Here is an 18,253-nt window from a genome sequence, read left to right as displayed (position 1 = left end):
GAAATATCTGAAAATACTTTTGATTCTGATCAGTCGCTAAGATATTGACCATTTCCTTTAAAACTTTAATTTGCTCAAAATAAACAGAACTTTTTCGTTTCTGAGAAGAAATGTTTTTATTCACTGAGATCTTAGAGGTCGGCAGTTTGTGGCTCAGTGCACGGTGACGGTTGCCGTCTTCTCTGCTTGCAGGTTCGCGCTGGAGATCGACCATATGTCGCTCATCTCTGAAAACAAAGATCAGATGAATAAAATGTTTGTGTACCCCTTTGTGTAAAATGTGATTTCAGAAATGCATTTCAGAGAATAAGAAGCTGGAAGCATAAAATAACAGTGATTAAATGAGGATTTGGACATTTCACACTGGAAATAAAACGGATGTGTCTTTAAGTATAGTGGTGGAAACATAATGTCTCAAATAATTTAACTTCATATTGGGAGTTTTTAGAATATTTCAACTATCAATTATTCTGCAGAATATTTTCCAGATTAATTTTTTGATCTATAAAATGTCCAATAGTGAAACTTTCTCAGGGTGATGTCTTGTTTTGTTTAAAACCCCAAAATACACTATTTACTCATGTTATGTTATTTGGTTAATTTTCTATTAAGCTTAATTTCCGTGGGTTCGGTTCTGAACCTTTGATGTGTGTCTTTCCCCAATTTAATTTATGATATAAATATAGAAGTAAATTGACCTCAGGATGAATATGAAAGTATTTATCTAAAAGCATCGGGGCCGTTCCTTCACGGTGTCTTACCCGTCCGGAACTTGCTGTAAGTGGCTTTGTCCAGTGAGATTTTGTTGCCCGAGCAGGAAGTCAGTCCTCGCTCTCGCCACCTGGGAGCAAAACAAGAAACTGAGTCCCCTGAAGTCACTTCTACATCTGGAGTTTACTCTGAATGTTAAGAACAGGAAGTGGTGTGTGTGTGTGTGTGTGTGTGTGTGTGTGTGTGTGTGTGTGTGTGTGTGTGTGTGTGTGTGTGTGTGTGTGTGTGTGTGTGTGTGTGTGTGTGTGTGTGAGAGAGAGATTCACCAGTGAAAACTGAAGATGAGGACGATCAACACCACAGACAGCAAATCAGTGAGGATCCACATCAGGTTGTATTCACCTGGAGTCTGAAAGAAGGAGAGAAACGTGACAATGAACCAAACTCAATCTGATGATGAAGACCATGATGTGCAGGAGAAAGCTCTGTAGAAACCTGATCAAAAATACTTTTTAACAATGTCTCACGACTGGAGAACCGTGTGAACCGTGTGAAGCAGCGGTTGAACTGTGAGGCGTGGTCGTACCATGAGGAAGAGCGGGGAGCCCATGGTGCTGAGGAGCTGGGGGGCGTTGGTGGCGACTGAGTGGACGCCGCAGCACCACGCCAGAGAGTAGAGCCACGGCTGACTGATCACATACAGGTTGGTGGTGATGTTCACGGCGGCGTACTCGCTGCACACGAGAGGAGAGGAGTGTTACGACATATTACACAGGGCAGCATCCACACACACACGCACACGCACACACACACACACACACACACACACGAACACACACACACCTGACGAGCTCGGCAGACATGGACGTGTAGTCCAGGTTCAGTTTGACGACGTTGTTGCTCTGGAGCTCCTCTAGAGGGAGTCGACTTCCTGACGTCTGCTGCAGCTCGGGGTCAAATTCCTGCACAACAGACCTGAGATCTGACGGCAGCCACAGCACCTGGTGACACACACACACACACACACGCAAATATAAATATATATATAATATATAAATACTCTTTGTAAATCATCTCTGACCTTTAGTTAAATGATGCTATGTTTAATTTAGAGATTTTATAATTGAGTCTAGTGTGACAGACTTTCTAAACAAGGGAGAACAGAACATAATGTAAATAAACTTATTCACATTACTACTCATTCTGCTTCGACACTTTACACAACTATAAAACTGACCTTGTTTCCGATTGAAGTTGTCAAATGACCAGTTTTATAGATCTCTCTTCAGTAGAAGACGTTTAAGGGGTAAAATGCTGTTTGGGCCTCAGAGGAATTTGACCTTTTTACCATTTGTAACAGATTTCCTCAAAACTTCGTGGGAAGGATGAGACATGGACCAAGAAGTGAAGTCTGTTGCAGCTGTGTCTGACCTGTGAGGACCGAATGGACGACTCGTTGTGGATGACCTCCAGCGTGCGTTGGATCCAGGTGTTTCTGTACGGGTGACCTCTGGGCGGACGGTAGAGGTCGAAGATCACCAGCTTGTCCGTGTGAGCCGCCAGCTGGAGGAAGGCCTGCAGGCTGCAGACCGACTGGTTTCCCGCCCGCTGACGCTCGTCTGCTCCCAGAGAGCCGGCCGTACCGAACGGATCGAGCTAGAAGGGACGACCGTCGATACCCAATTAACACAATGACACAAGCTGCTCACTGGTGACTGTGTGGGGCTGCTGTGTGATGCACACTTTGATATTTAGTATTTTAATTTAACAGCTAAATAAATTAAACTTCTATATAATAAAAACACTTCTCTATATTGTCTACTGTGCGTTCTGTGTGACTCACGGAGAGGAACCAGGCGCCGGCGTTCAGGCTCTCCAGTTCGGCCCAGGTAAACATGGCCGCCGCGGTGTCGGTCCGGTTGGGGAAAACCTCGTCGATGTTGGTCGTCCGTCGCAGCGTGCGGTCGTGCATCAGGAAGGGGACTCCGTCATAACTGTAACCATGACAACACAACAGCTATCATCAAAGTAGAGTGTGTATAAATACTTTTCACGCCCACTGACCTGATGGTGACGTCGGTCTCCAGACCTTTACTTCCTGCCTCCACCGCCTTCTCAAATGACATCAGAGTGTTTTCTGGAGCGAGCTGCAACACACAGTGACCAATAAATTATAACATTTACATTTGAAAAGCAGGTTGCTCTTTCACTCTAAATATCTCTCACGTTGTGTTTACAGAAATGTAAACAGTTTGGGTGAGAAGGATATGAGTTCACTTCCTGTTTGGAAAGAGCATCAGACATAAACTGTGTCCAGGAAAATGTTTCACATATTTGACATAGATTTGCGAAGAGTGTTCGTCTTGTGTCCAGACTTTAAACTTCCTGCTCTGGAAGATTTTCACAGTCGGATGATTTCACTGCTCTGACGTCTTTATACATTTTATACAAATCTTGGCAACCATGAGTTTTTGCAATCACGCGTTTTACAAGCTCTAAAGTTCAGTTTTCTCTGGTTTCAGTTTCTAAGATTTTCTGCTTTCCTTTGTCAAAATGTAAATTACAAAGACCAAACTTTTTGACACAACAAGCAAAGTGAACACACAGCGGGGGGCTCTGAGAAACTGTGGCAGCCATTTTGTTAATATGTTTCAGACTAAATGATTAATCAAGAAGATTATCAGAATAATAGTTTATGAAAACAATAACTGTTGTTGTTTAAGTTTCCTGGTTCTTGTTCAGTGAACCAGTGCAACGGAAGGATTTCAGACAATCTGTCAAAAACGCTCAATCTGAAAATGACACAAACAAAATAAAGTGTGATATCTGGGCCGGCTGCTCACCATGGGGGCTCCTCTGTGGCCGATGAGGGCCGGTGCAGGGCCCAGGCTCCGCTCCTCTTTGATACAAGGAGAATACAAACCGAGGGGCACCAGGTAGAGAGCAGACAGGAGGACGAGGTACACACCGACGATCAGGCCCCGTCTAACTGAAACACACACAGAACACGAGCAGATCTTTTAAAACCAGCACAGGAGACGGAGTTGGGGTTTGAAATGACGGAGACGTGTTCGTGTCGGTCTGTTTTATGTCAGAATACTGATATTATATTGAGGATTAATCTCAAAGAGTGAACATTTCTACATTTCATTAATTAAAGAGATATTATCCACTTGCTTATGAAGGGTTATTGAGTTAATTCATAAACTTGTGACAGTAGGTGGATTTAAAACAAATTTCCTCCTTCAAATCACAAGTTTTGCAGTTTAGAAAGTTTTTATTCATTCAAAACTTTGACACCTTTATAATTTGAATACGTGTCACGTGCACCTCACCTCTGCCGTTCATGCGAAAGAAATGCAAAGCAATTGGCCAAGCCAGCGCTGTCATCAGCAAGACTCCGCCCACATGTAAATAAGGAGCCGTTACCTGGTTCAGAGAGAAAATCTGACGTCAGAAAACTGAGGGATGGTGGGAACAGAGAGAGAGAGAGAGAGAGAGAGAGAGAGAGAGAGAGAGAGAGTCACCTGAAAGGAGAGAAGTAACGTCGTCCACTCTTTACTCCACAGGTCGGACAGGACGGCCGTGGCTATGACGGAGAACATCAGACTGACCAGGATCCCGATCTGACACAAAGACGTCACATAACTTTATAGTTCTGCAGCAGGTGTGAAAGTGCCGAGTTTCCGTTTATATTTAAAGGTTCAGTGTGTAGAATTTAGTGACTTCTAGTGGTGAAGTTGCATGTTGCAGCTGAGACAGAGCAGATTTACCTTGTGACTCCAGTGTAAATACAGTTTCTGTCCCTCTGACAGCAAACACACAGCGAGCAGCTGCAACACAAACGACATCAGCCTGATCAGGGACGATGAGATTAACTGAGACAAACAAGGTTTCACATCAGAGGTTTTCACTCCTCACTGACCTTCACTCACATTTGTGGACAGAGATAAAGACTCTGAGGCCTCGTCTCTGGTTTCACACACAAACTTAATCTGACCTTTATAATTCAAGGATGTTATTCAGGTGAGAGATTTGACCCATTCATTCATGACTTTATAACATTTAAACAAGTCACTTGGGAAAATATAAAACAATTACGTGATTTTTAAAACAAAGAAATGCAACTGTACTATTAACAATTGTCAAAAAGAGAAACTAAGTGGATGACAAAACAACTTTAATCAGTGAAACATTCACCGGTGTCTCACCATGAGCACAGTGACGTAGGTAAAGAAACCTGCAGCGATGACCAGCAGCACCACAGACCAGGGGAACCAGAAGCCCAGGTTCCCAAAGTTAAACCTGAACGGTACACAGGATAAACACAAACACGTGTTAAACACAAACACATGTTAAACAAACACGTGTTAAACACAAACACGGGATAAACACAGTCGGATGTGTGATATGACGGTGACACCGCTACCAAACAAAAGAAGGAATAAAACGCAGTAAATGTTTTAAATATTTATTATTAAAATACGTTTTTTAAATTAATAAATATTTAATCTTACTTAGATTGACTTAGAACACTTGATGCTTCATGTGAACAGTAAACTGTTAATGGTTGAACGTGTCATTAAGTTAAACAAAGGTGTGTCCCTGTGGCTCAGAGGTGAAGATGGTGACATGAACAGTAAAGTCCACAGTTCAAATCCAGCTGTTACATCTCCCTTGTTTCCGGTCACTGGTTTACCGTAGCTTTCTTAAAAGAGCTTAAAAAAACATTTTAAAATCCACAAATGAATAAAAGATTCCAGTGTTTAGTCCCAATAAACTGTATTAACAGTTCCTTTCAGTCTTCAGATCTGCATCAGGACTAAAAGGGGAAATGAATCTGGTTCAGCATCACCGATCTTTGATCATTTGTGTCGTGAGTCCACGACCTGAAACCAGTGGATTTCTCTGAAGTCATTTGATAAATAAACAAACATCTATTAAATCCTTTGGATGACGATATACTGACGACTAATTCTACAGTTTTAAGTAAGTTTGAGTTGGACTGACTCAGCGATGATCAGCTGGCGACCGCCCACGGCCCCAAAGCCCGGATGATGATGATGATGATGATGATGACCGCCTGAAGAAGATCAAGTGTCAAAATCTAGTTTGGAGAACTGTGTTTCCACCTCTGTCCATGAATTAGTTTGTCAGCAGGACTGATTTCCACCAAACTTTAAGGATGTGAAGATCTCATTAAATGTTGTTGCTGATCCGGATCAGAGGGATTCAGGAGTTTTCTTTTCACCTTAACACTGCCACACAGGCCATTTTCATAATAATCAAACTTCTTAATCATTCACTGTTTATGACTTTGTTTCATGATTAATAAATAATTTAGGAAATCAGACCGCTTCCTTTTTTCTGTTCTGAGAGACGTTCTATTTTACATTTTTCTGGAGGAGTTGGATTAAATTGATTAAATGACCAAACAGAGAAGTCAGGTTATATTCCAGCATAGAAAACATGACAGAGTGGGATTCATTGAGAGAGTTTATAGTTTTTTACGACTCTGGGAGCATTGTAATCACACATGTAATCTACTGCTTGTTCACTCGAGTGCAAGCGGGACTCGACCCACCAATCGAAGTCATCGTAGTCGTTCTCCGCGTGTCCCCAGAAGTAGAGAAACACCAGCGTTAAGCAGAAAGCCGCCACAAGCAGAACGAAGCTGACTCCTTCCAGCTGTCGACCACACAAACACAACATGGAACATTTTTTTACCACAAAGCTCATAAACACATAGATTGTACCTGGATTCCATTTGGTTTCCATGGAGATTTGACTGTTGACCAGTAGAAAGAGGAATTCAAACAGCATCAGCTCTAAAGTGGCTCGGCTGTGAAATAAACCTCGGAACCACGAGGCCTCGCTGTTTGTGTCGTTTACCACGTAGAAGCAGATCAGTAATGAAGTGATGTGAGATCCATAAAACATTTATAATCTTTTAATTGATGGTTAAACTGGTGTTATTATGCTGAACTACAATAACTGTGAAAGAGAAAATAAATAAAACTTTACATTTTACTGGTTGATTGATTTTCTTCTTCCAAGTAGCATCAAACCTTTATTTTCTCTTACAAGGATCCATTAGACCGATTCATTTATTCATCCAAATATTTTTGATGAGAATTGTTTTGAATAATTCGAAATTTTTTGAATGAAAATAGTTTCATGCCACCAACAACGAAGTTAGATTTTGGTGCTTAATGGCTTCATAGCAGGTTTGTGTGTGTTACTGGTTTAAATGTGAAAAGGCAGAAGTTATGTTCCTTTGCTTGGACGACAGATGGTTGAGAGAGAGGATCCTTCCACAAAGACACTAAAGATACTTTTACCAAATCAAAAGGTAAAGAGGTAAAAACAACCCAGAGCAGAAAAGCTATGAAACTGTGATTTAAAAACTAAAGTGGAGAAAAACACAGTTTCAGTGTCGCCTTTACTTTGATTGTAGCTTCAGGTCGGATACATCACATCTTTTAAAAGACAAAAATAACTGGGAGAAGTGACTTGAGATACAATTATATTAAAGAAGTCGACAAAAAGTAAACTTTATATCTGGATCGAGGAGGAAGATGTGACTCCTTCTGATTGGTTAGATGTGAACATGTCGGAAGCAAAACTTAAAAATTAAACCCGCGATATCACTCGACAACAATTTATAATGTGAAAATTAAATTAAATAACACGTCTAGTTTGAAAAGGCCTTAACAGTTGTAATTCAATGAATCTGCCCCAGGACCCCCTACTGGTTTAACCTGGCCATGACTTTAAGGGCCTGATGACTTGGACCAGATGTGTCCAGATGTTGGACGTGGTCTGACCTTGCTGCAGCAGCAGTCTCCGGGCTGAGTGCGGCTCCTCTCGTGGCGTCTCCACCTGCAGCCGTACAACCCGGACAGACACGACACCAGAGGCTGGTGTTCGTACCGACGCAGCAGTTTGGCCCGAAGGCCGTGCAGCCGGCCGAGCTGCAGCCGAGACAACGAGGACGCCATGACTCATACACACGTGGACACAGCCTCCATCCTGCTCGCACACACCTGAGACACACAAACAACAGAAATAATCTCTCACTTAACTTTCTACTTCTCTCGTTTGATGCCGTCTCCACTTCCTGCAATTGGTCCAAAAGTCTGAGCCATGAAAACAAAGTTTATTTGATCTGGACTGACACCACCTCCTTTCCGTTGGTCTGGACCCTGGACTCTGGTACCAGGAACTTTCACACATAATATTTTGGTTCTAAACTAAACAATGTGGGAGTTGAGGCGTCCTGACTCGCCATTGAATGAGTTTGTGTATCTGCAGGATCGCGACATCGTGGCTCCATCCTTTCATCACTTACTCCGGCTCCAAATGATCGATGCAGGACGGCAGTGTTAGAATCCAGGATGTTCTGGCTTCACTTCTCATCAGTAGGAGGAAGTGGAGACTTGTCGTCCATCTTTATTTACGGCCTATGCCGTGAATACATTACATGTGTGCAGAGGCTTTAAAACATTAAACAAGTCCGTCTGCAGGAAATCTCTCACAGCTTGATTCAACTCTGCCAAGACTCCAGAACTGTTCTCAAGGAGACTATTGTTTCAGTGTTTTTGTTTTTGTTAAATGATCGGATACATGTCTGCTCCTTGTTCCCAGAGAAGTAGAGCTTCACATCTGCTCGGGCCACAGTTCACTCACAGTTATCTGCTGTGTATAATTTACACATATTCCACTGACACGAGGTGAATGTCGACAGGTTAAAGCACAACTCACAGATAAGAACCTGGTTTCTAACAGGACGTGAACTTCAACCATTGACTTGTTGATTCTAATGGATCGTTAGCACTGATCTCAAATCACAACTCGTCTCTAAAGGTGTGAGGCTGCAGATCTCAATCAGGTTAAAAAACACTTCTTCTTTCAATCTTGATTTTATTTTAACGTCACATTCTTTACTATTGATTTGTTACATTGTTACATTTTATTTTGCATTATCTGTTGTATTATAAAGCACTTTGTTACTTTGTTTTGAATATAAAGAAAGTTATTATAATTATTATTATTATCGTTATTAGTAGATTGTCGGTATTTGTATTTGGTGGCACATGTATATAAACAGAAATAATCATCATCACAATAATAATATGTAATAAAGCAAAAACACAGTAAAGCAAACCACAATACAAATAGACATGTGTTAAGGTCAATGTCAGCTTTGCTTATCGGCGTCAACAGAACCGGACTCAAGGTTTATTTTCTGCCATTTTACAGGTAAATTCTTAATACACATGATCGTCAGACGTTTCAAGTATTTAAGTAAAATCATTTCCAGTTCCGGGTTTCAATTTCGTTATTGTCTTGTGTGTACGCCGAATTGGAGATTGTGGTCTATTAATACATGAAAACATCTTACCTCGTGTAAAGTTGATGCCGGCTCCGTCAGCGCGTGTGATGATTGGTAAAATGGAGATTTTCACAAGGGAGTCTGGTGAGAGCCGACGCGCGGAGGCAGAGAACGGGACATGTCACCGAGACCTGCTTCCTGCTGCTGATGATCATCGACGCTGCCGCAGCTTCAGTGTCTCCGGAGAATGTTCTAACATCAACATGTTGTCATCCCGCCTCCAGGTCGCCTCTGCCTCCCGGGGATCCGCGGGGGAAGAGGCCGCAGAGCGAGGACCCTCTCCGGTTACAGCCTGGCAGCGAGTGGCCTCCTGTGGATGAAACCACATCAACTCAGAGGAAATAAAACACTTCGCCTTTAAAACCGCAGCAGCTTTTTTTTAAAGCAGGAATTTAACACTGTTGTGTAACATCGAGAGACCCAGAGTCAAGGAGCAGCTACAATAACATGTGGTTTCGTGTTGATTATCATTAAATCACATGGAAATATACAAAATAATTTACTATAATGAGTGTCTGGATGCAAATAAATATGTTTTAATGTGGAAATATAAATATCACAGGAAGAAAATAGCTTTATTTTGGAAGGTTTCAGTGAAATCAGGATATTATCACCAGGTGAGTCCAGGTGGAAAGTAAAACACGGAAAATATACTATATATGTATATATACATATATATATATACATAAAGACTATAATAATATATATGGTTTCATGATAAACACGCACCTGTTATAAACTGCACTTTGACTCAAGTTCAACTCTCTTAAAGGTTCAGAGTGTACGATTTAGTGACATCTAGTGGTGAGGTGTCATGTGGCAGCTGAACACCCCTCACCTCCGCTTCCAAACATGACAGAGAACCTTCAGGTGTCATAAAAACTCAAAAGGTTTAGTTTGTCCAGTTTTGGCTACTGTAGAAAAACATGGCTGCCTCCGTAGAGAGGACCCGCTCCTGAAGTAAATATAAAGTATTTAAATATAAAGGCCCAATTTTGTATATTTCGAAACCTAACCCTAGAGATAATTAGTCAAATGAATTGTTATTTGCTTAAATCTGTCTGATATATTTTGTGTTTAAGATTTTTTATAAATTTTACTTATATTTATTTAAATTATTTAGTTGAATGCTAATGTTAGCTGTTGGCTAATGAGCCATCAAATATGTCGTTCAACCCTGTGTCCCTCCAGGTTTTATTCCTCATCGTGTCTTCAGTTTCAGTGAAATAAAAACAGTTGGCCAGTGTTTATATGACGTTTGAACCTGGATCATCAAACTGGTGACTTATAGGAACATGGCCGCCGTGTGAACGTGGTCTAGTCCGGCTCATGTGGACTCTTCATCGTTCCCACTCAGTCACATCGATGTGAGGAATTTACAGTCTCCAGTTCACCTGCATGTGTTTGGGACTGTGGGAGGAAACCGGAGGAGGAAAACCAGAGTAAACACACACTGAGAAAACTGAAAACACCACAAACCAAACCTACACCTTCCAGATGTTAACTGGTTCCATCACCTCGTCTTCTAGACCTCCTCATCTTCCTCCGCATCTTCTCCCGGGCTCTTTAGTCTTCGTCTTCCTCCACTGGACCATAAACCCCTTTTTGTTAGCGTAACATTGCCTGTATGACTAAATTATAAATTTTTCACTTTGATGTCAAAGTCAACTTTATTGTCAATTTGACCATATGTAAAGGACATAGACGTGATTGAAATACGGTTTCTCTCTGATCCCCCGTGTAAACATATATAGACAAAACATACAAGTAAGCAACATATTAAAGGTTCCGTGTGTAGAAATAGTGACATCTAGTGGTGAAGTTGCATGTTGCAGCTGACATAGTTTATCATGATTTAATCTAAACATCAGAGGATTAAAATTAAACCAAGTCTTTATACCAACATCAGATTAGTGATGTAACCTTTTTTTTTCTATACGACCTACATAAAGCAAATAAAGCTGCAGACTAAAAGCTCAAAGTAAAACTTAAAGCTTTGTGACTGAAAAACATGTTGAGGTTCACAGACACAAAAATGTGTGTGTTTGTCTCATGTGTGTGTGTCTCATGTGTGTGTGTCTGTCTCATGTGTGTGTCTGTCTCATGTGTGTGTCTGTCTCATTTGTCAGTTGAGGTTTGTTGTCCCCTCACAGCTGTGTCTGTCAACACGTGACTGTTCAGCCTGATGTGATCACATGCAGAGTCCGGACCCAAGATAAAGATAAAGATAAGATGTAAAAGTTATAGTTTAATCATTATTTACTTAGAATAAAATATTATAACAACAGCTACGACTTCATCCTGTTCAACGTTTTGTTTTGAATACTTGTTAAACTGCAGCATCTGACATCCAGTCAGTCAAGTTATGATCTACGAGCTCAGTCAAGCCTTTCAGAATAAACACCTCCACTTCCTGTTACGTCTTCCAAAATAAAACACCAAGATGTTCCCAAGCCTCGAGAATCATTGCTGAAGGGATATTCGGCGTTTTGAGGCAGTTTTGCTGATTTTCTTTATTGATATCACCTTAATCAAATGAAATATACAGTGAGGAGATGGTTAATTGTATTAAACATATAAACTGTCTTTGGCTAAAGGGGAAAATATCCACAGACCAACAAAAGTGTAAAAGTTAGAGACTGTTTGATTGAGATGGACGACCACTTCCTTCCACTACACGGAAATGAAGTCAAAATAACCCAGATACGAACTCCGCCATCAAGCAGCAAAGACGTCATTTGACGCAAGAATCTTAGCGTAAAAAATAGCGCTTGAAGATAGAGCGTGATCAAAAGTAACTCACAAAGACGGATTAAGTATTTTGATGTGTACGTGACATTTTAGTGTGGTCCACATCCAATCTGCAAACATGGGGGAGGCTGGGTTTATTACCTATATTTCAGCCAGCCACCAGGGGGCAATCAAGATCCTTTGGCTTCACTTTTGGGGATCTGTCAGAGACACACGAGCTTTGAAGGAGATTTTCATTCATTCTGTTTATTTTGGTCCACACGTTTAATTTCCACAAGAAAATTGGTACAAAGCAAATAAAGCAACAGATTTTTTAAATCATGTTTTTAGCTGTGAACCTTTTCATTTAGTTTGAAATACAATTAAATAACCTGCCCTGCTTTTATTCTGAAGGCTGCTCCGCCTTGTTTCCTGTTGCACGGCGTGCAGCTGGACGCTCTGGCCCCGGGGGCAGCGGCGGAGCACAGAAGTAAACTTACCCGCGTCAGGAGGAGCTCGGCTCGGCAGCGGCTGCAGGTCGAACCGCGGAGCAATGACCGACTTGTGGGTGTCCCTGGCGGTGCTGGGGGTCGCGGTGCTCCTCAGCGAGTTGACCCGGCGGACTGCGGCTCTCCTCCCCGGAGCTTCCCGGGTTTACCTGCTGGAGGCGGCGTCCACCTTCCAGCTCTGCGGCTGCTGCCACGAGCTGAAGCTGCTGGGGGAGTCCGGCCGCCTGGAGCTGCCGGTCGGCCTCACCATCACCTACACCATGACCGTCATTCACCTCCTAACTTTCCGCGGCGCCGCCTGCAACCCCAGCGGGGTTCTGGAGGGCTTCTGCCGGGGAGGCAGCTCCGGGAAGGCGGCCACGGTGCTCATACTCTGCCAGTTCGGAGCCGCCGTGGCCGCGCAGCACTTCGCCGCCGCCGTGTGGTCCCTGGGTCTGTCCGACCTCCACCTCCGGCACCAGAAGTTCGGCTACCGGTGCTTCGACCCCCTCGGCGGGACGGTGCTGGAGGCCGCGGCCGTGGAGCTGGTCTGCGCCTTCATGGTTCAGGCTGTGGCCGCACATGTGCACCGAGTTCCGGAGAAACTCCGGGTCCACTGCTTCGCTGCGGTCATCACGGTTCTGGTTTATGCAGGTGGGTCATTAAAGAGAAGTTTTATTATTATAAGAGATTTTATATATACTTTATATTATACAGGCTGTTCCAACTACTCAACAACAACTGCACAGATTAAACAGAACATCATGTACAAAATAAAATAAGACAAAATATAAATACTTCACAACAAGAGCTGCAACACTGACAATATCTATTTAACTTCCTAATTTACTGTAAAATGTGAGAAAAGACTTTGTCTCAAACTTCAATATATTGAATTTGCCATCAAAGAGGTTTAGTAAACAAACAAATATTATATTATATCATAATATATTTCCTTTTTTTATTCATAAATTTGAGCAGTTTTTGCAGAAAACCCATCTCAAATAATTTTCACTGATTATTAAAAGTGTTGTCAGTTGATTCCAGCTCAACTCAACATCAACAACTGCTTAAATTTTGAGTAAAAGTTGTGACATGTAGATTTATTTGAGTATTTACAAAAAGTGTAACATTCAGCCGCCACACGCACTCGACCAATCAGGAGTCAGTCTCAGCTGTCAATCATGATGTTTCACCCTGTTTTTATAGCATTAAATATTTCAAACAAACTTTTCAGAAAAGTTTGCGCAGTGTTATTTAAAATGACATAAACCATCTTTGAGAATAGTTAGTGTGTAATTTGACTTTTTTAGTTTGGTCCATGTCCCATCTGCTGACAAGGAGGAGGCAGGGTTTATAATGTCTACTGCAACCCGCCACCAGGGGGCGATAAAGACGATTTGGCTTCATTTTTGTGGAGCTGTCACGTCGTCCACCAACCGAATTATCGTATCTTTGTCAGAGAATCCGTCAGATAGATTTTCTCTTTGGTGTTTCAGTCGTGACCCTCTGCTGTTTTCCTCCCTCCCTGCAGGTGGCACTATTTCAGGAGCAGTTTTTAACCCCGTCCTGGCCTTTTCCATCCAGTTCCCCTGCAGCGGATACACGTACCTGGAGTACTGCTTCATCTACTGGCTGGGGCCGATGCTGGGTAAGAGGTCGACGTCACACATCCTGTCTCCGTCCCACACTCGGGACTTGTTGAAATGGAGAAGCAACAACTCATCATCTTCATTAAAAACATCCTGTAACTCTCACAAATACAGATACTGAACAGAATCCAGCTCTGATGGTTCGTTAGAATAATGAAATAAACAGCCTCACAGTTCCGATTAAATGACAGTAAAACACATTCAGGAGCTGAGAGGAGAAATACAAAGAATTAAATACTATTAAATCAACTTTTCTAGAAGCACAAAAGTCGGTTCTACATTAAAGAGATGTACGTGGTTTTAGTTTAAGTGGTTTCTGATCGAATGTAAAAATATAAAAGTAGGGTTAGGGTTAGTTAATCTTTGAAGAAAAGTGTATTTAATGTGTATTTCGCATTTTTAGATTTAAAGTTTTGTTTATTTGGCCCGTGTGTCTCACACACTAACATGGAGGAGGGAGGGTTTATGACCTATACTGCAGCCAGCCACTAGGGGGCGATAGGGACACAGCTGTCATGTCGTCCGTCTTTATTTACGGTGTTTTTCTCCTCGTGTGGTTCCAGGTGTGGCGAGCTGCGTCCTGCTGTTCGAGAAGGTTATTCCCTTCCTCTCTGGAAAAACCACCGTCGACGTCCCTGCTGCTCGGAAACAGAAAACCCAGTAGCTGCGATGTCAGAGTCTGGAAAGTTTATTTTTTCCTTGTGTCGTGAACGACAGCAGCACAAACTGATTTCAAACCAGTTAAATTAAAAGTTCTGACACTAACTTCAAACGTTCACACTAGGGTTATAACTTCAGATTTTTTACTAAAGCTTCAGTTCGACTTTAAATAGATTTTATAATTCTCGCGACAGACTTGAGGATGTGGGCGGTTCCCAAACTACGGGCCGGGGCCCCCTGGGGGTCGCGAAGCATATAGATGACAAAGAATCATATTTTTGCCATAATTGTTCTGGTTTCTTTTCATGACCCCTGAGGTGATTGTGATAAATTAGATAATTTCCTCTCCAGTCGATTTACAGCATCACAGGAAACATGTTCACGTGGTTGATTATGTTTCACGTCAACATCCTATAGGAGGACGGGGGGGGGGGGGGGGGGGGGGGGGTGTCAAGTCTCTGGAGTTATTATTAGCGTAAAGTTCAGACAGAAGACGTTTTCTAAGTGTCAGCAGGTCATGCGACATTCCTGTAAAATACACAGTAGAAACACACACGAGCCAAAGAAGCCGATGTTTAAAAACTAATATCATAATTTAAACAGCTTGACTGCACGTTATCATGTAATGAATGAGTGACAGAGCACAAAGGGTTGAATGGTTCGGTTTGTGTTTAGTTTGATTTGGGTTCATTTTGTCGCACAATCGTTGACGTTCTACACAAACTGCACCGTTCGTGTTTCAAGAATTTTAAGAAAACTGTTTTTCACTGTGAGGACACTGTTAGTTTTCCGTCTTAAGTTTAAAAGACCAAAAACTTTTACTGTTGAATCTTTGTTTTCCTGCAAAAATCATGTTTGACATTTACATTCTTTCTACTGATGAAGGGATAGAAGGGAACCTGGTGTGATATCTGCATGAGTTCAATTAATACGATTTATTTTCATGATATATTGTTTGTGTGAATTCTTTTTCTTTGTCCCACTGGATTTATTCTTTGGTCTCGACTCTTCTGTTTCTCTGTGAAGGATCATTTACATCTTTAAATACCTCGACAGTCTGGATGTTCATGATAAATTAAGTTTCTGGGAGTAAGACTTGATGATTATTTAAAAAAAAATGTGAATAAACGTAATTTTCTCTCATATTTCTGACCCAAACTCTGTCAGCAAAATGTAGAACATGTTAGAAAATGTATAATATTTAATATTGCTCGATCGCAGGCTTTGTATAGTGTTGTAATTTAAATGCTTTCTAATATCTGATATTTTAAATATATCAATATTTTTAATTAAAACTTCCCTTTCTATTAAACTTGTGTTTATACTGTTTGATTTACAACTTAGCAACATTTTGATTTTTACAGGAAACCGTACGTACTTAAGAATCACTTTGAATAATCCCAGAAGAGAAAGGGCTCATAAAACGTGTTCCTCTGGAGCAGCTGCTACTTTGACCTTCACACAATCGGTTACACAACGTGACCTTTGACCCCCCGTATCACACGCTGACTCAGCAGAAATACTCAAACTACATTAGTTCTGCTGATTAACACGGACGAGGCAGGAAGTTGTTCACATATCATGAATATAAGGCTGAATTATTATTAAACTTTAAAAACCTGATGTCATTTCAATGAGAAACTCATTTCCTCACATGGTGACGCTCTGCTCTTATTTTCTATTCTAACTCCAAACATCCAAAATCTCTTTGAAACGATGATGTAACTGTAACTGATTGATAATCTCATAACTCAATCAGTCCTTAGATATGATCAATATTTTATATACATATAGAAAAGTCTGAGAACTTTTACCCATTCATTTCAATGGGAAACATCTCAGACCCTGTATAAAATATATAAATAGAAGAACACATAGCTTTGTTACTGAGTATTTTATATCATAGTTTCAACATCACCATTCCTTCATTATTCTTTATAATATATAATATTTTAACTGTCACGTTAACGTCATAGATGAACAGAAAATAATACAGAATTTAATCAAACCATTGTATATAAATGTATCCCTTCAACATAAATGCAATGGTGCAATCATTTTTATATTGTATACTCTATACATTGTAGCTGTTTATTTTTCCTTATTTTATATCATGTTTACTTATTACTTTTTAACTCATCTTATTTTCCAAGAGTCCGACCGATATCGATATTTAATATTGGCCGATCTGTGCATAAGAAAAATATTAATCCTATGTTATCAAATGCTTACGACTAAGAAATGTCCCTGAGGTTTGATATTTTACAGTTTAACCGTGAACTTTATAATTATAAATAAAAATAAAAACACAAATACGACCAAATATATAGAACTTAAATTACGAAAAATAATTTTCTTTTGCGAGTCAGACCAGAGAATGACGTGAGGCTTCAAACCCGTTTTATTATGACAAATGTACAAGATCAGATTCATAAGAAATAACGGTAAAGTTAACAAAATGATCAGACAAAACACCAACGACCAGTCGACTCGGGTCTGTACACAGTGGACAGGGCGTCTCTCCTCCCACACTCATCATGAGGTAAATAGGAAAACTCTGTTAACACTTCTCGTCATTGGCACCGACTTCCTCCCTCAACCCCGTCGCAGCCTTTAAATTTCACTCCGCTCTTCCCGTTCCTGTGCTACCGGTTATTTCATAACCTCCAGATACGTGTGAATACATTCTGCTTAGAAACAGGGTTAAACTTACAGAGGTCTCTGACTCCGCCCCCACCAGGACACACACCTCCATCACATCTGTAGAGTTGCTATATTCTGTCCCACTAAAATCTAAAGAGCTAAATATCGCGTATAGAAGCACTGTTTCGTCTTGGAAGTCCCGTTGAGGCCGGTATCAAAAACGCTGTGATAAATAGAGTGGTTCATCCTCTGAAGACCATGCTGAGACTAATTTACAAAATATTTTACATTTCCTCTCTTGGATCAGATTCCGATGTCCTCGATTTATCTTCTACGATAAGTTTCCCCGAGCGTCTGGAACATTCCTTTTAGTTCAGCGCATGCTTCGCTACGTGTCGTCTACTTCACGAGTCCTTCAGCGCTAACGCAACACGGTCGGGGGGGGGGGTGACGGACATCTTTAAAACATGCCAAAGTTTTCTGGTTTTGTTACAAAAAACAAAAAAACATTGTTGTGCCAATATTATCTCCCTACAAAAGAAAACTATTAGAAACTCATGCAATCCCAATAGAATTGCCCGATATACATTTTATCCCCCCCATGGTTTTTAAAAAGATCCCTCTAAATATATTACAGCAAGAAACTACAGATATACACACAGACTGGTTCCAGCAGAGGTCAGTGAATCATTGGCGTGTTTCTCTTTTCTGTCCCAAGGCTTCAAAATAACTAACTATTCCACTAACGCGTTTTTTTAATTTTTCACAATCTTGGAGGGTTGAGGTTTGGCCGGTCACCGCAAACCTGAACCACACGACAACTCAAAGATTATGAAAATAGAGGATTTGGATAGAAACATATTTTGTACATAGGAAGATCCAGAGGGGGGGGGTGAAACTGAAAAATGAAAGTAAGAGTGTTGTGGAGCTGAGTGTTATCTGTAGTTCATGAAAACCAACCGTCTGCAGGTTTC

The 18,253-nt window shown here is 41.1% G+C and overlaps 2 protein-coding genes across 4 annotated transcripts; one reads left to right on the top strand and one right to left on the bottom strand.

The window, feature by feature from the left end:
* Positions 1-110: 110 nt before the first annotated feature.
* On the bottom strand, positions 111-9,979 carry LOC117774953 (glycerophosphodiester phosphodiesterase domain-containing protein 5-like). Of its 2 annotated transcripts, XM_034607708.1 has the most exons (17): positions 9,836-9,979; positions 9,116-9,416; positions 7,539-7,757; positions 6,296-6,399; positions 4,923-5,016; positions 4,485-4,544; positions 4,239-4,337; positions 4,047-4,140; positions 3,555-3,700; positions 2,776-2,858; positions 2,555-2,705; positions 2,143-2,367; positions 1,555-1,712; positions 1,298-1,445; positions 1,038-1,120; positions 762-841; positions 111-227 (listed from the first exon to the last, which is right to left on the bottom strand). In XM_034607708.1, the coding sequence occupies exons 3-17, from the start codon at positions 7,710-7,712 to the stop codon at positions 154-156; spliced, it is 1,773 nt and encodes a 590-aa protein (XP_034463599.1). In that variant the 5' UTR covers positions 7,713-7,757; positions 9,116-9,416; positions 9,836-9,979; the 3' UTR covers positions 111-153. The 2 variants fall into 2 exon arrangements, with proteins under 2 accessions (XP_034463599.1, XP_034463598.1); XM_034607707.1 differs by lacking the exon at positions 9,836-9,979 and having other exon boundaries at positions 9,116-9,638.
* A 2,306-nt stretch (positions 9,980-12,285) lies between these two features.
* On the top strand, positions 12,286-15,926 carry LOC117774954 (aquaporin-11-like). 2 transcript variants are annotated; one of them, XR_004616143.1, is made up of 4 exons: positions 12,286-12,978; positions 13,859-13,975; positions 14,540-15,765; positions 15,858-15,926. XR_004616143.1 is itself a non-coding variant. In XM_034607709.1 (3 exons), exons 1-3 carry the CDS (start codon positions 12,390-12,392, stop codon positions 14,638-14,640), a joined length of 807 nt encoding a protein of 268 aa, XP_034463600.1. In that variant the 5' UTR covers positions 12,286-12,389; the 3' UTR covers positions 14,641-15,772. The 2 variants fall into 2 exon arrangements, 1 of the variants encoding a protein (XP_034463600.1); XM_034607709.1 differs by lacking the exon at positions 15,858-15,926 and having other exon boundaries at positions 14,540-15,772.
* Positions 15,927-18,253: the final 2,327 nt, after the last annotated feature.

Source organism: Hippoglossus hippoglossus, chromosome 14 (genome assembly GCF_009819705.1).
Source record: "Hippoglossus hippoglossus isolate fHipHip1 chromosome 14, fHipHip1.pri, whole genome shotgun sequence".
Classification (NCBI taxonomy): Eukaryota; Metazoa; Chordata; class Actinopteri; order Pleuronectiformes; family Pleuronectidae; genus Hippoglossus; species Hippoglossus hippoglossus.
Note: the sequence above shows the minus strand (reverse complement) of the source record. Positions and strands in the feature narration are given on the sequence as shown.

Coding starts and splice junctions, on each gene's coding strand:
- LOC117774953 (XM_034607708.1), bottom strand. CDS start 7,712: ATGGCGTCCTCGTTGTCTCGGCTGCAGCTCGGCCGGCTGCACGGCCTT. Junction 1,713..2,142: donor CGTCCATTCGGTCCTCACAG/GTCAGACACAGC, acceptor GTGTGTCACCAG/GTGCTGTGGCTGCCGTCAGA. Junction 228..761: donor TTACAGCAAGTTCCGGACGG/GTAAGACACCGT, acceptor CTTTGTTTTCAG/AGATGAGCGACATATGGTCG.
- LOC117774954 (XM_034607709.1), top strand. CDS start 12,390: ATGACCGACTTGTGGGTGTCCCTGGCGGTGCTGGGGGTCGCGGTGCTC. Junction 12,979..13,858: donor CACGGTTCTGGTTTATGCAG/GTGGGTCATTAA, acceptor CCCTCCCTGCAG/GTGGCACTATTTCAGGAGCA. Junction 13,976..14,539: donor CTGGCTGGGGCCGATGCTGG/GTAAGAGGTCGA, acceptor GTGTGGTTCCAG/GTGTGGCGAGCTGCGTCCTG.